Source organism: Manacus candei, unplaced genomic scaffold (genome assembly GCF_025592945.1).
Source record: "Manacus candei isolate 608988 ecotype Guabito, Panama unplaced genomic scaffold, ASM2559294v1 h1tg000076l, whole genome shotgun sequence".
NCBI lineage: Eukaryota > Metazoa > Chordata > Aves > Passeriformes > Pipridae > Manacus > Manacus candei.
Window position 1 is genome coordinate 8,460,560 of NW_026138124.1, and position 15,642 is coordinate 8,476,201.

At 52.1% G+C, this 15,642-nt stretch overlaps 1 protein-coding gene and 1 long non-coding RNA gene across 5 annotated transcripts in view; one reads left to right on the forward strand and one right to left on the reverse strand.

The window, feature by feature from the left end:
- Positions 1 to 10,493, reverse strand: part of LHFPL7 (LHFPL tetraspan subfamily member 7) — a 60,609-nt gene extending 50,116 nt beyond the window's left edge. Inside the window, exon 1 of the mRNA XM_051809709.1 lies at positions 10,177 to 10,493. Coding sequence (XP_051665669.1) covers positions 10,177 to 10,464 — 288 coding nt within the window. The 5' untranslated portion in view covers positions 10,465 to 10,493. The remainder of the gene's footprint in view (positions 1 to 10,176) is intronic.
- LOC127480961 (uncharacterized) lies at positions 385 to 15,543 on the forward strand. Of its 4 annotated transcripts, XR_007908061.1 has the most exons (10): positions 385 to 618; positions 1,870 to 2,611; positions 4,641 to 4,804; positions 6,279 to 6,497; positions 7,570 to 7,718; positions 8,699 to 8,914; positions 10,962 to 11,106; positions 11,182 to 11,366; positions 11,966 to 12,034; positions 12,501 to 15,543. It is a non-coding gene; the product is annotated as an uncharacterized LOC127480961 (long non-coding RNA). The 4 variants fall into 4 exon arrangements; XR_007908064.1 differs by lacking the exons at positions 385 to 618; positions 1,870 to 2,611; positions 4,641 to 4,804; ... (1 more) ...; positions 7,570 to 7,718; positions 8,699 to 8,914 and adding an exon at positions 10,609 to 10,712; XR_007908062.1 differs by lacking the exons at positions 385 to 618; positions 1,870 to 2,611; positions 4,641 to 4,804; ... (1 more) ...; positions 7,570 to 7,718; positions 8,699 to 8,914 and adding an exon at positions 10,730 to 10,847.
- The last annotated feature ends 99 nt before the right edge of the window (positions 15,544 to 15,642 follow it).

Below are 15,642 nucleotides of genomic sequence, written 5' to 3' on the forward strand. Positions count from 1 at the left end.
TTCACCCATCACCTGGGCCCAGGGGTTATCAGTATTTGGGCTACAGTGGTAATAGCAAATGTATGACATGCATGAGGGGCTATGTCACTATTACATGTGCCATTAGATGTCTGTGATGTGTGTTGGTGCCTCTGCTGAGGGTGAAATCTTGTGTCAGTGCCCACCCCAGTAGGGCTGGCAATGAGGGGGGATTTGCCACTGATGCTCCATGGTGGGGATCCCACTGTGCTGCAAAGGTTCCATTGCAGCAGGCTGCTCCCACCCCCTGCCCAGCTCATCTCCAGCAGCGTAAAAACTGGGAACTGCACTAATTTATGGCAAAACAGGTCACCCTTGGGTGCCCAATCACTGCACTGTTGCTGTTTCTCTCCCCATTGCAGGTGATGTTTCCACCTCTGCCATCGGGATGGCACTGGCAGCGAGCTGGTCCCTGAACCATCAGGGGCATGTGCCAGCCCAGCCAGGGGCACAGTGTGGCCAGGGATGGTGAGAGGACCCGTGACCCTCCTCCTCCAGCCCCCAGCTCGTGGAACGTGAGGGCACCTTGGTCCAGCACTGCGGCAGCCACGTCAACTCCTGTCATTTCACAGCAAATTCCATGGAATGTTTCTGGCTTTGGTGAGTCACCCTGCAGTAACATCCGCCTCAGCTCCCTCAGGCACTACAGCTCTAAGACAGGTCTCATTCCCATCTTCCTGACAAGCCTTGCTTTTATAACCTGGGCAGGAGCTGCCCTGAGGAGCTCGGTCCCACTTCCACCCTCATCCAGCCCTCTTGTCCTGCTGAGACATCCTGGTTAGGAATGCATAACTTTCCTTCTTTATTTTTCCCCCTATATATGAGCTTTTGGGCAGCCATGGTTACTACAGAAACAAACCCAATATGTGTTTCCATTTGGCCCCTCTCACCAAAGCTGTTACAAATCAGGAGTAAATAATCTGCGAAATGAAAGTTATCCTGCAGGAACCACAGGCAGGCTGAGTGGGGGAAGAGGAAGTGGATTTACCCTTGGCTATGGGGGCTCCAAACAGCTAGAAAAACTCCTCCCACTAGTGGTGCAGCCCCACACTGCCCTCATCTACCTGTGTTATTCACTGCTGAGCTGGTTTTTAGCAGCTGGACTGGAAGGTGCTGGATAGCACAGCCACTGCCTGCAGGGTCCTGCTTGGGAGCTGCCACTGCTCCAAAAAGGGACACACTGGTTCTGGTGAGGGACAGGCCAGGGGAGCACAGTCACAATCCTGTCACCCTGGTGTGTTCCCCTCCATGCTGTGCAGTGATTAGAAATCAGCATCTTATTTATAGCCTATTTATGCACTGCACAAGCAATGCAAATGCTGTCCCAGCAATAAATTAATTCCTGACATGCAATGTAAAAGGCACAGCAGTGCAAACAGCTACCCAGAGAAATGGAGAGACTGTTCCAGCAGGGATATCTGCTCCTCTCTGTGCCTTCCAAGTCACTGAGACCTGAACAGAGAAGTGCTGCAAAGTCAGGACACCCCATCAGGGATGGGGCAGCTGCCCTGTCCATACCCCAGGAGGGATCCACAGGGTTTGGGGTGCGGTGGGATGGGATGGGTGATCCCATCGCACAGACACCCTCCCATCATGGGGCCCTGTGGGGAGAGCAGCCCCAGCCCTGCTCCCCACCACTCCCAAGGCAGCAGCGTGGTGAGGAAATCAGGATTCATAACAAAAAAAGGATTACTCTGCCTGGCATCTGCATTTCACCTTCCGCCCAGCAAAACCATCCTCCTTTGCGAGGACCATTAATAATTTAGAGTGATGAATTTTTCAGCAGAAAGGGGTCTTGTGAAGCAGGCTGGCTCCTCTCTTGTGTGAAGCATATTATTTTTAATGATCTAGGTTTTCCTTAATTGTGGTAGCACAAATCCCCTAAAAACTCACAACTCCTGCTGGAAACAACCGATGAGCCGCTTGGGCTGCTAATCCCCACGGAGAGGTGTGAAGATGTTTTTCAGGACAAAGTGACATGAAAAAGGGTACAAACAGGATGGGTGCAGGTGAGTGTTACACTGACTGAAGAGCTGGGTCTGGTTTGGGACCTGCCATGAGGGTTTGGAAACAAGAGTGTGGAGTCCCAGGGTCACAGCACCCCGATGTGCACAGTGGTGGCCAAAGAATCATCAAATCCAACCAGACACTGGCAAAGGGAACTAAAGTCTTATGAATAAATGTGAGAAAATTCATGTGGGAGTAGGTAAATGGTGAGGGTTGGTTTCTGCCATGTGGGCCAAGAATGCTGGAACACCAAATGGCCATAGGGCAGCTCTAGGGGCAGAAGGGGCAATGCCACTGAGCAGGTTTATGTGGGGCACAAGGGATGGCAGGGGAACAGCTGTCCCAGCATAGGGGACAATGGAAAAGGCACAGCACAGGGCAGATGGCAAAACTGGATATGCTCCCAAAACACTGGATATGCTCTTGGAAACCAGAAATTTTTCCTTTTGTCACAACCTTTCCAGGGCTTCAGCTGGGAACTATTCCAAGTGCTCCTGCCCTGTCCTGGAGTCACACCTGCAGGTCAAACAGCCGCTTTTGAAGGAAAATAACAAGGCTTAAGTTTGAAGAAGTCGATGGAGTAAAGGTACAAAACAGCAGCAGCTAAAACCCTCTCTTTCCCACTGAGTAGCACCTCCCTCTCTCTCTTCCCTGTTTGTGCCTGTTGCATCTTGAGCGGAAAGGAGAGGATGCAGGAAACAGGATGCAAAGGCTGAAACCCAAAAATAGACTGGAGTGGGGGGAAAACCGGGATGCACAGAGGCCGCCTCTGAGGGCCCAGTCAGGAGCAGGGAAAAGCCCATTCCCCTCAGCACAGAGCACAGGTCCCAGTGCAAATCCTGCCAGGGAGCAGCAGGACTGGGTGAGCTGCCCACCCCTGGGCACTGCAGACCCTCGAAGGTGCCAGGGAGACCCCCGGGGGGAGCCTGGGGCTGTGAGCAATCCTGCCTCTGCCACGCAGGGAAAAGACATAAAACCATGTCAGATTTTCTGCTCCCACTCCCAGGGAGATTAATTGTTTATCCCCAAACAAATTAATCGTCCCCTGGTGGGACTGTAAATATGCCTTTATGTAGCGTAATAAATTCCGATTAACAACAATCCCCTGCCCGTTATTTTAATATGTTACAGGTCTGACATGAGCCGTGGCTGTGCCATTCACTGAGCAATAAATCTGATGAAGATGCTGTTTCATTCACCAAAAAAAAAAAAAAAAAATCAAAATTAAGATGTCACATAATGACTGTCCTGGGAAGAATTCCTTAATATCCCTAATGAAAACTTTTTAAAAATTAACTCATCTTTTGAAACCAAAATCCATGGGCTTTCCAGCTTAAAGTAGAAAGGGTGAAGGGAGAAAAATCTGTCCAATCCAACGAGTTAGTGCTGAGAAATGTTACATGGTATTTGGCTTGGCAGAGATAAACCAAGTTGGCAAAGCTCCTGCCATCACATCCTGTGAACTGGGTCACACCACGATGCACATTAGTTTATTAATGCAATTTATTAATTGGAACTTGACCACCCCCAACAGCTGCTATGCTGGATGGACCCGGAGCTGTAGGCTGAGGGAAGCATTACAGACTGCTTGGGTGTTTCAGCCCTGCTCAGAAGCTTAAGCATCTTTGGAAATGGGAGCAGAAAATAAATATCTTAAATAACTAGGAAATAAAGCCACAGGCTAAGTGAGAAAAAAAAAGTGAGGGTCACAGCGTGTCTGGCTTTCTAGGGATGTCTGTTGAGACAGAAAATGTTTGAGAGACCCCAAATGAGCTGGAAAAAAGGGTAAATTCAATTGTAAGAGAAGAGGGGGGAAAATTAATCAAACCATTTTCATTTTTACAGGCTGTCCCTTCCTGTCAGAGCTCTGTGTGGTTAAATATTCATTATAGGAATATGTTTTGGGGTTAAACTGGGTAGTGCTGTACCTGGAGAGGTAGCAGGCAAACGGACACCAAGGTTTTACACTTGTTAAAAAATAAATCAGTGCTGGGTGGAGGTGCTGAGAGGTGACTGGGGGTTTGGGTTTTGCAGCAGTGCTGGCAAAGACCCAGGTGCCTTCTCCTTGGGCAGAGGTGCAAGGGATCTTGGTAGAACCAGGGAATATCCATCTGGGCACAGCAGAGAGGCTCCTGCCTCGGTGGGAGACGCTGCCTGTGCAGGGTGGGTGGATGGAGCCTCACAGCTTGTTCATATTTCCCCCACACAAGTCACAGAAACAAACATCCGCCATCTGGTCGGCATTAAAGCGACGGCCAGGAAGAGGATCCCACACGTCCCCATCTTCTCCTCCCCGGCAATTACCTTCCTTTCAGTGCCATCTGAGAGCTCTCTCCTTCCTATTTGATCTTCCCTCTCCTTCATCCTGGCTCCCATGTAAATGACATGCCCTGCCCAGGATGGCAGGGAAGTGCCCGGTGTTGTCCGATGGGGATGGTGGGAGCGGGTCCAACCTCCCCAGACCAGCCTGGCAGTAGCCAGAGCCTCAGGGGTGATGCTGCCAGGGAGGTGGTGGTGTCCCAGTCCCCTGAGATGGGATATTTTGGCCTGGGGTACACGGAGAAGGAGGGGAGCTAACAAGGCTCCAGCCCTCATTTCTTCCTCTTCAAGTGCAGGATTTGGTTGATGGGGACCTGCCCACACCACAGCACGCACAGGGGGTACCTCTTCCCAGCCCAGATTTAGCTGCTTGTGCATAAAATTCAGCACCACCTGTACCAGGACACAGCTTGGCCAGTTCCAGCCTTCCAGGAAACTTTCCCACTTTCCAGCTAATCAGGTATTCACTAAAACACCAGAGGGGTTAATGCCCAAACTGATTCAAGGGGGGGGGGGAAGGCATTATTTTAATTAGAGAGAAAATAAGAGACAGATAATATGTCTGATGAATTAAGGCTGTCTCTCTTTCAGTGCCATTGCATCTGGGGATGCTGGAAAGCAGTTCCTAATGGCACTGCTTTATCTAAGAGGATGATGGATAGTGGTGAAAGAGAGAAAAAAGGGAAAAAGTAAGACATTAGCACATCAATGGTGTGCCTGTGACCTCCATCAAGGGATGTGAACCAACTTAATGAAATTTTAATTAGGCAGCAAGCAGTGCTCTGTCACTGGGTACCAGATCAGCCCTTCTTACCCAAGCTCTGTTATTATCCTTCCTTGGGATAAGCCCTTTCCTGGCACTGGCAGCAAAGCTGGGCTCATCGCCTTGGCCAGGGAATGCCCCACAGGTCACACCACTCTCCCATCTGGCTTTTCCTCACAAAGCCACTGGAGAGGAGCCTGAAGGGAGTGGGACTTGCAGCCTCAAGAGGATGGAAGGAATGTCCCACTGCCAAAATGTCCCTGCCGTGTCCCTGCTACCCTGTGCCAGACTCCGCTCTGGGCCCTGCAAAGGGGAAATGCAACGTTCACCCCAAAATGTCTCCGATGCACCAGGACAATGCCCTTCCCAAGGCCCAGGGTTCAACATTTGCTCTTCCCCGAGCAGGTGTGTGGGCAGGTGACCCAGTGTGAACTGACCATCACTGTCACGAGTGGCCACATCTCAGCTGAGCCCCAGTCCCTGCCCAGCCCAAGCAGCGGCCCCAGGGCTGGCACCCACCTCTCCCTGCTTTTGTTTAAGTAAAGCAGCTTCCATCTCCCTTTGAGAGCAGTGGATAGAATTAACCCTGAGAGCAGCCTGTCTGCATTTCCAATTAACCTGACCTCCCCTGGCCCACCCATAAGCTAGTCCTGTCTCAGCACCCCTTTCAGCCCAGCTTAGCAGTGAGCAGGTCACTGATCAGTGAGTCCTGGTAGTGGTTTGTGGCTTGGGTACTGAAACGTGGGGCCACAGCCCAGGAATTACAGGTTTCCCCAACACTGGGTGTTTTCTGTTCTGTTAATGTAGGTCAAAAAACTCTGGGTGGCTGATGAAAGGAGATAAAGTTTACTGCGAGGCATGAAGGGAAAGATGGTGATTTCAAGAATTCCTTACACTTAGGACTTAACAACTCTTGCCAATGCTGTGTAAGTGCAATTAAAAATCAAATGGATTGGTAGAGTGAGCCAGGAAAGATCTGCTCTCTTGGGAAGTTCTTAGGTTGAGGAGCTAAAAGGTGATTTCCTGATAATCCCAAATTAACATGTTGGCTTGATACATGACTCTGGAGGTAGAGCAGACCCTGCCCAAGAGCCAGCACACACACGGCTCCCTGCTTGGGTCATATTGCAAGCCAGGGACTCCCAAAATTCTCATTTCTCCCTTGTGCCAGAGCCTGCGCTAGAAGAGGAGTGACAGATTTTCCAAATATCTTCCCATCTCCATGAGCAATCTCCTGATTCACTGGGATCAGGGCTGCTGTGTAACTACTCTGCAAACCTGACCTGAGCAGGCAAACCTCAGATGACATCGGGGACCCAGGGCTGGACTGACACGGCGAGAAACCAGCACTGAAGGTTTATGAAACCCTTCAGCATTTCCCAGGGAAAGGGTAAGCAGGTCTACTTTACATTTTCACTAAGCTTTGCTGAGTCTTTTCAATTCCTGCTTGAAAAACCAGGAAAGACCCACTTGAGGAACTCCTGGGGTCGTACAAAGCCTTCCCCCCATCCTGAGCAGGTTGTTTTGGGCTCTGTTCCAGCATGGCATCACTGGCTCCATAGGCAAATGGTCCATGTGGTTTTACCCTGACTATCATGGGCTGATCAGCGGCTTTGTTATTTTAGATTACATGCTTGGCAAAGCCTGAAAATAATTGGAGACTATCTGGAAAAATAAAAATAGAAATTTGAAATGTGGCAGCACTAGCTTCCAAAGTGCAGCACTGAGACAGGAACCCATGAGCCAAATGCTCCCACTGAAAGAGAAGATAAATTAGCTCAGGATGAAGCACTACTTTGCATGTACACATAGGCACAGAGTGATCTGGCACCAGGAAAAAGAAGAGTACTGAGATGCAGTGAAACAGCTCAGCTCAAAAGTTCACTGGTTTCTCCCAGCTCTACCTGTTGGCCTCCCAAAGCAATCCCCTCTCCCCACAGTGCCTGCACCCCTTGGGACATCCCTCTCCAGCCCTCACAGCTCCAGGACTTCCCACAATGGATCCTCCTTTCCATTAATTGTCTGTGTAAGGGCCTCACTCATAAATTGGCTGGGCAATCTCACCATCCTTTCTCCTCACTTGGCTCCAGCCAGACCCTCTCCAGTTTCCATCAGCTCCTGCATGGTCTCAGCCTGTCCTCAACATCTCCAGCCATCGGGAATATTTTATTATATTCTAATCCATCAAATAACCATCATGATGCTGAGCATGGTGCAAAGCCTCAGCAGCCTGAGCACTGACAGGGTTAAATTAAAGGTACCCATGATATTAGAGAGCTGCAAAGTAATTATGAAAGGAAGCAGAAAAAAAAGCCAGCAACTCTAAGCAGACATGAAGGCCCTCTTAAGAGAAGAAAGGCATGTTAATTAACCTCCAGACATGATTCAAAGCATCATTTGTAGCATGATTAACATAATCCCCCAAGTGCACACACACAAACGGCATTAACGATCATTTGCAGGACTGAACGGCTCCCCCATCCCTTCAACAAATCGGCACATTTGAGCAGGGAAACCGCTGGAAACGTGCACGTTTCAGGAAACAAAAAGAACAACGTTCCCCAGGGAGGGACACCCCGGCTGTGGGCTGTGCCCACCCCGTGTGCTGCAGGTGGGCATCCTCCCCAGGTGTGCTCTCAGCATCCTCCCCAGGTGCTCTCAGCATCCCCCCAGAAGTGCCACCAGCTTCATTCTAGAAGAACTCTTGACCCTGTATCACCTTTTGCTCCCTTTGCCAGCCACAGCCACAGCTCACACCCTCCTCACCAGCCTCTGCCACTTCAGCAAACGCTGGGGGCAGTTTTCAGAAGCTCCTGGATTCCTGTCAATGTTTGGCTCATGGCTTTCCTTTAAAAAAGGAGCTGCCCACCAGATTGATTGAAAGATTGGAAATGAATGCCACAGTTCTGAAAGCAAAGAGAAAAAAAGAGCCACAATTTCCCCATCTCTCCAAAAAGGAGAATCTCCTGCTCGAACTCGTGGACAGGGTTCCCAGCACTCGGCTCCCCCCGTCCTGAGCACCGAGGCGTGTGGGCTTGGAGGCTGCTCATGCAAGAAAGCCAAAGCTGTCACCTGCCTCAGCAAAGCTGTCAGGGATATTTTATCATATTCCACCCCATCAAATAACCATCACAACAGGTATTCCCACAGTCATCATGGCAGAAAGCTGGTAGGGGAGCACTTTCCTCTGAAAGCCACTGCATGGTTTGTTGTTCATTAATTATCTGGGCGGTATTAATAAAAGTGACATGGACATGTCACCAAAATCCCCTGTAAACTCCACTCAATTCATATGATATTCATCCTTTCACAGCCCAAGCTCAGAGGCTTTGCACTACTTTGTATTCTGGATGTCAGTGTTTTCAGAGGCTGAAGCTTGTTCAAATGAGTCACTGCTGAGCTTCATTATCTTTAAAGTTTGTTATTACTTGGGAGTGTTTATCTGCATCACATTTGCAAAAACATCTGAACAAAGGCCAGCCCATGGAAACAAGAGCATTTTTGCACCTTTTTATATAAATAGGAAGGAGTTTATACAGCTGGTTCTTTTCTTTGCAATTCACAATATTTGTCTTTAATGCCAATTTTAAGGACCATGATGGGATTTAAGCAATCACAGGCAGACCCGGTGTCCTGGGAGAGATAACAGCACAGCTCCACGGCAGGCTGAGCACCCCAGCTGCTGACACCCTTTGTGCAGGGCACAGCCACGACCTCTCGGGGATGCTGCCCTGTATTGTGATCTGGAGGAAGTCCAAGCTTGTGTGTTCTGAGCAGCAGCAGTGAAATCACACTCACGACCTCGGGGTAAGAAGCTAAGAATGAAGGGAGAGGAGGAAGAAAGGGCAGGGGCAAGCAGGGGGCGGGATACTGGGACCAGGCTTTGTGTGGTCCCAGTGTGACAGGCAGCTCTTTGTCACCCTGGGACACCACGACAACCCCAGGCCCCACGGGACAAGCAGGGAGGCCTTGGCCTCCTTCCTCCCAAAACCTGGTAAGAGCATCACCCAGGGGGGCTGGGCAGGGGCAACCACAGTGCCCCCCGTCCAGGCTCGATTTCTGGATCCGCGTGTCCCAGGGGCAGTGGTTTCAGCCACCTCCCTGCTCCCTCCTCCTCGGCAAACTCAGCCGGCAAGTGATGCTCAATACCCCGCTGGCAAGCACCAAAATCCCTCCAGCTTGTCCCCCGACTCCCTCCCTCCCGCAGGAACCTGCCCGGGCAGGTCGGAGGGACGGGAGGCCCCGGCAGGGCGGGGTGGCCGGGTCAGACCTGTGGCACGGCCGGGACGTGCCCACGGCCTCACGTGGGCTGCACTGACCCCCACACCAACATGAGGCTGCCATGCAGCACCCCAAGCACAGCCAGGCATCCCAAAGTGGGATGTGACCCCACAGCGACCATGGGATACGCAGGGGGTGCTGAGGGGATGCTCAGAGGAAGGACATGGGGGGATGCAGGGGATGAAAGGGATGCTGGAGAGCAGCACAGGAAGATGCAGATGATGCTCGAAGGCAGCGTGGGGGATGCAGGGGATGCCTGGGATGCTCAGGGCAGGACAGAGATGCTGGAACACGTCTGGGGACCAGGACAGGGGATGCTGGAGTGATGACAGGGGGTCCTCAGGGACATGAGGAAGACCAGGAGATACTGAAGAGTCTGGAGCAGGTCTGGGGGGATGCCAGGAGGTGACGGGGCGACGCTGGGGAGCCCAAAGCAGGCAAGGGAGGATGCAGAGGAGGTGATGGGGGATGCAGGGGAACCCGAACCAGGCAGGGGGGATTCTGGGAATGCCGGGGAGCTCGAAGCAGACAGGGGGGATACCGGGGAGGTGATGGGTGATGCCAGAGAGCCGAGGGAAGGGCAGGCAGGATGCCGGGGAGGTGACAGAGGATGCCGGGGAAGTGACGGGGGATGCCAGGGAGCCCGAAGCAGGCAGGGGTGATGCCGGGTCGGTGATGGGAGATGCCCGGGATGCAGGGAAGGGCAGGCGCGATGCCGGGGAGGTGACACGGGATGCCGGGGAGCCCGGGGGAGGCGGTGGGGGGTGCCGCGGCGGGGAGGCGCTCACCTGCCAGGAACCGGAGGGGATGTCTCCGAAGCCGCCGGGGCCGGCGGAGCCGTGGCAGCCCCGGGGCGGGCCGGCGCAGCGCCAGAGCAACCCGAAGCCGGCGGCGGCTCGGCCGGGCGGCAGCAGCCAGGCCGGGGAGAGGAAGGCGGCGGCGCAGGCGGCCAGGAGGCCGGCGGAGAGCAGCGCCCAGAAGCAGCCGACGCCGCTGCACATGGTGCGCCGGCGGGGCTGGGAGCCCGCGCCCCGCGCCGCCCCCGCGCCCGCCACCGGCACCGGCACCGACAGCATCGGCGGCGCGGGGCGGCCCGCGGGGCCGGGCGCGGGGCCGGAGCGCTGCCCGCGCCCCTGCGCGCTGCCTGCGCGCTGCCTGCGCCGCCCGCCCCGCGGGGCGCGGCTGAGCACGGGCGCGGTTGCGACACCCGCGGCGGGCGGGGGGAATCCCGGGGCGGTCACCTGCGCGCACGGTTTTGGGCTGTTTTACGCCGTTTCGCTGCGGGGCGGCCGCTAAAAGAGTCGTTTTATTCCTGCGGTTGCCGGTGCTGTTTTTAACACACGCGCGCTCCCCCCACCAGCGCCCGCGGACGGCGGTGCTGCGGCTCCGCGCCCGCTGCGATCCCGGACGGGGACACGCGTGGGGAATGAGGGTTTGCGGGGGGTTTCTGGCAGCCCAGGTGTCACCGGGGGGGGATTTAAAAACGCGGGGTCCTCGGCTCCTCCGTGGGAGGGAGATCTGCTCGGGGTCTGCTCGCTTTGAGCGATGTCAATTCTATCCCTTAATCCTGCAGGTTTCTCCAAAGTCTTGGGGGCAGAGTGGGGAGAGAGCGAGGCAAAGCGGCTGCCCGGGAGCCTGTGCTTACTTTAGGTGTAAAAGCTGCGCCTCCCAGTGCAGATGGATTTTTACAACAGTCATTCTGAAACTTCATGGATCAGGTTTTATTCCTTCTAAACCTCCTGGTCGCTGTCGCTGTGCAACAGGAATTGATGTCTTGTCCTTACGCCTCGCAGATCTGACGGGGTTTTCTCGACCTCCAGAAGCTCAGCTGTCCCCCCGAGCGGACCCACGTCCATCAGCCGCAAGCCAAAAGAGCCAAATCCTTTCTTAATATAGCAAAAAAATATCTTTATCCCGCCCGAACGTCCTCAGCCGTGTTTGAGGCACTTAACTGCCGACACCGCTGAAACAGTTAAAGGTATTTTTGTTAAAAAAAAAAAAGGTTTTCCTTTAGATCCGGGGTGCGTTGCTTGGTGTCTCAGTTGCAGCCTTTGGAGAGGGCTCAGAGCCCGGCAGTGCTGGGAAACCCGTGCGGTTCCCGGCAGCAGAAGCCGGGGGCTTGGCACCCTCTCCTGGTGTGCGCCCGGAGTGCTGCGGCGGGAGCCGGGCTGCCCCGGGAGCGAACCGATGGCAAATCATCCGCACTTCCAGCTCAGTTCACGGGCACGACCTCCGGGATAACGCGCCGCGGTTCTGTCTGGATGCAGCATTTGGGCTTCACGGGGGTGTGTCTTGCCCTGTGGGACATCCTCCATGGGGATGCTGCTTGTCCTGTGACTTCCACGAGAGTTTTGAACGGACAAAATCACACTCAGCCTCGTTTTTTCCCCATATCCCTGGGTTGCAGAAATACCCGAGAGCTGCCATGTGCTGCATCACTTCTTGTACTCCTTGAGGCGTTTAGAAAAGCAAAGAGGGGAAAATAAAAAGCGTAAATGGAGAAATACAGAAAATGGTCTTAAACAAGATTATTATTTTTTTTAACTTTTCACTTAAACGAGATTATTGTTTTTCAAGTATTTAGGACACCGTAGAATGGCCAAAAACTTGGGAAAAACAAGGCGGATTGGAGAAAGGTCATCTGAGGTGAGTCCCACACAGCTCTGGCAATTCCATGTGGGCAGAGCGGAGGTGGGAACAAGCTGCTTTGTTCTCATTAATTCAGAATAATTCCGGAGTGGCACTAAAGCCCTGCACTAAAGGCTTCCTTGCTGCAGGAGCAGCCTGGGGAATGGCTCAGAACCTGGTGTGTGAGGGCTTTTCTATTTGTCTCTGCTCCTGCTCAGTGCTCCTTCCCCAGAGCTCGGCTGCCCAGCACATCTCCAGCAGCTCTTTCTGCTGGGACTGAGCCTGTTTTTCCCCTTTCCCCCCCACCATTTTACGCTTCAAACCTCAAGTTTTAACCCACCCACTCACCCACTGAGAGTCACCCCTTGCTTGTGCCCAACTACCAGGCATGGAGGAACAAACCTCCCTGCTCGGGCATGTGCTCAGTGGAAGGAGACAAGGAGGAGTTGCAATGTTTTAATGAAACCAGTTTTTTTTTTTCCAGGCTGGGACTGGGAGAATTCTCTTCTTTGAAATCCCCAGCAGAGTTGAGAAGCCGGTACCAACCCTCCTGTTCCCATGGACTGAGGTCAGCCACATCCAAATTTGCTGGGAATTCTGTATGTGCATGCAGACACTTGTTTTCCCATTTAAAAAAAAAAATAAAAAGGAGAAAAATATAAGTCTGTAATTGAAGCTGCTGAGACTGCAGTTTCGGAGCAGCCCTGCTGTGATGTATCAGTTCCTTCTTCTTCATTTTCCAGCTTCCCCAGCATCCTGTTGTGCACAAATATATGTCTGTGCTGCATCTTTCCCACTCTCCCCCACCACTAATTCTTGGATTCTTAGTGATTATGCCTGTATTGCTTATTTTGCAAGATGTCTGATTATTTGTTTGAAATAATATTGTATTATTTTTTAACAGTTCCAATGGCAATGTTTGGAATATATGGTTTTTAAGCTCTAGTGTGTTTCTGTACAAAGGCATTTTTGGCTCCTTATATATTTTGGGCATTATTACTGATTCCAGAGTAAGATCTCGGCTGTTAATGCCCTTAGTCATATAGTTTTTATTATTTGTATTCCCAAAGAAGTCTAAATGTGAGAGAGAATCTCAGCATCATGTGAATACATGTAAACAAATGGACTGTCCCACAGATGTGAGAAATGGGAATGACCTCTAACACGATTTGTTACATTTGTGTTTTTGTGCTGTAACTGAGCAGGGCAGTTCCCCGTGATTAATTACCCACGTCAAAGACGCCAAAGTCTTGTTCTGCTTTATTAGTTCTGTCCAAACAAGATCACTCCATTTAGATCTTATTAAAGTTTGTTTATTTTTCTAGCTGTGGAGAGGGAAAAATCACCAGGCAGGGAGGCTTTTTTTTTTTATTTGAATATTTTAATTCAGGGAGGAGTCCCTCAACTTCTCTGACATTGGACAACCCATGTCCTGAAGTCATGTTTCAGCTGATTGCTCAGACAATTAAACTCTCACGTGCTATTAAAGACTCTGGAACCTGCTATCACTCTTCCAGTTCAGATCTCCAGTGACCAACTGCAGATTGGAGCTTCAGCCCTTCTCCACATTCCCAGAAAAGGGAGAAAATTTCAATCCAGGAAAGGTAATTCATGTCAGACCCTCATATCTTGAGTTTTCCTCAGTTATCCAGAATCTGATGCAAAGAAAATTGAATTATCCCAAAGACTCTGACAGGTTGGATGAGGTTTTTGGAAAAGGAGCTGCTGTTTGAAAATGAGTTGCAACACAGAAGGTTACATAGAAGGTTTTCCTCACCAGGTGGGATGAGCAATGCCTGCAATTCACCCACCGAAAAGGATGTAAATCACTGCATTCTTCTTCAACCCCAGCACTGAAACCCAAGAGGAGTGGGTGCAAATTTCTTTGACAGAGGCTGTTAATTCAGTGTTCCCTGAGTCATCCCATTCTTTCCTATTTGCTCATGCTTTGAATGTTTTAGTCTACTAGCAGTCTCTTAGGTTATGTGCCAATTAAATAACTCCATTCATTATGCAGAAACCATATAGGATAGTTCATTATCCCCCAACCAGCCTCTGGGCATGTGTACAAAACTGTATCAAAGAGCATCAGTTAACAAAAATAATATCAAAAGAGAAAGTGCAGTTGCTACAGGGTGTTGATCAGCTGCACTATCCTGCCCAAGAGACGGCTCCAGACCAGCCCTGGAAGATCCCCACGTACCTTTTATGCAATTTACAATTTATGAGTGTTAATTACTGAGTGTTTGTAAAGAGCTTTGGAACACTGGGGTGAAAGATGGTGCAGGAACTTTCGTAATGATTATTAATCACATCATTTTCTCGTGGCTCAAGCACCGAGGGCAGGACAGTTACATGGCAGAGGAGTGACATGGGGAAGGCAGAGGAAGAGCTGCAGCTGCCTCCTGTGATCCCTGCACCTTCTGCGGGGATTGTTTTGGGATTCTTGTGGTGTTTTGTTGATTGGGCCCATGGAACAAGGTCCTGGGGATCAAGCTCAGAAATGTCGTGGCATAAAACACCTCGCAGAGGAACTGGGCTGAGAGTTGTATGCTTGGAAAGGTAATTCCTGCCTGGTATGGAGCACTAAATCCCACAGGAAAGCGACTCAGTTTGTGTCTCTCCCTTCTCACCATTGCTGGAGTTCATGGCAGTCACGGCAGATTCCCAGGAAAAGGCTGGATGGTTTGCTGCACGGATCAGGTGGAGCTGTATGGTTTGGGGAGAGCTGCTCTCTGGGTCCGTGTCTCAGTTTCCTCATACACAAACCAGAATTTATAATAACACTCTTTATACAGTGTTTGCAAAGCATTTATATGAGAGCTCTGCTCCTCAGAGATCAACCTGAGTGCTGAGTTATAATGACAAACGTCCTTGGTGGCTGAGGAAAGAGCAGATTTGCCTCGGGAGGGTAATTAAGAGGATTTTTGTGGCAGGATCCGGGACGCAGACGGAACTGACTTATCAGACAGCAATTGCCAGGACCCAGCAGTGTCCCCACGTCCTGACGGGCGCTATGCAGCCTGGCAGGGATTTCTGGTGTGTCTGGGTTGTTTGGGATGGAATGACGGAGCTGCCACATTCCTGCAGCAAACGAGGCACCGACCGGGGCCACGATGTGCCCTTGGCATGAGGGACCAGAGCTAGGGCTGCAGAGCCCACAGACCCTGGGCAGGGGTCGGATGGGGGCCGGGGCTGGCCATCCGTCCCCGTGTCCGTCCCCTCTGCTGCGGCCTCTGTGGCCAAAGGGGACATTTTGGGCCACATCTCAGAGGTCTCCAGATTCTTTGCAGGGCACTTGGCTCTCGTGGCCCTGCAATGACACTTGCCCGCTGTCACCTCCCCTCAGGGCCATTGTCCCCTACCCTCAGGATCACTGTCCTCTGCCCTCAGGGCTCTCCCCTGCCCTCAGGACCACTGTCCCCTGCCCTCAGGGCTCTCTGTCACCCGCGCCCACGGGACGCGCCCGAGCTGCCGCAGCGTCCCCAGGTCACCTGTGCCCTCAACCAAGATGGCAGCCCCCGCCTCTCCCGGCCCGGCGCCCCTAGCCCTGATCAAAGATGGCCGCCTCCTCTACCTCACCGCTGTGGACCCTCGCGGGCTGCTTGCCCTCACCCAACATGGCC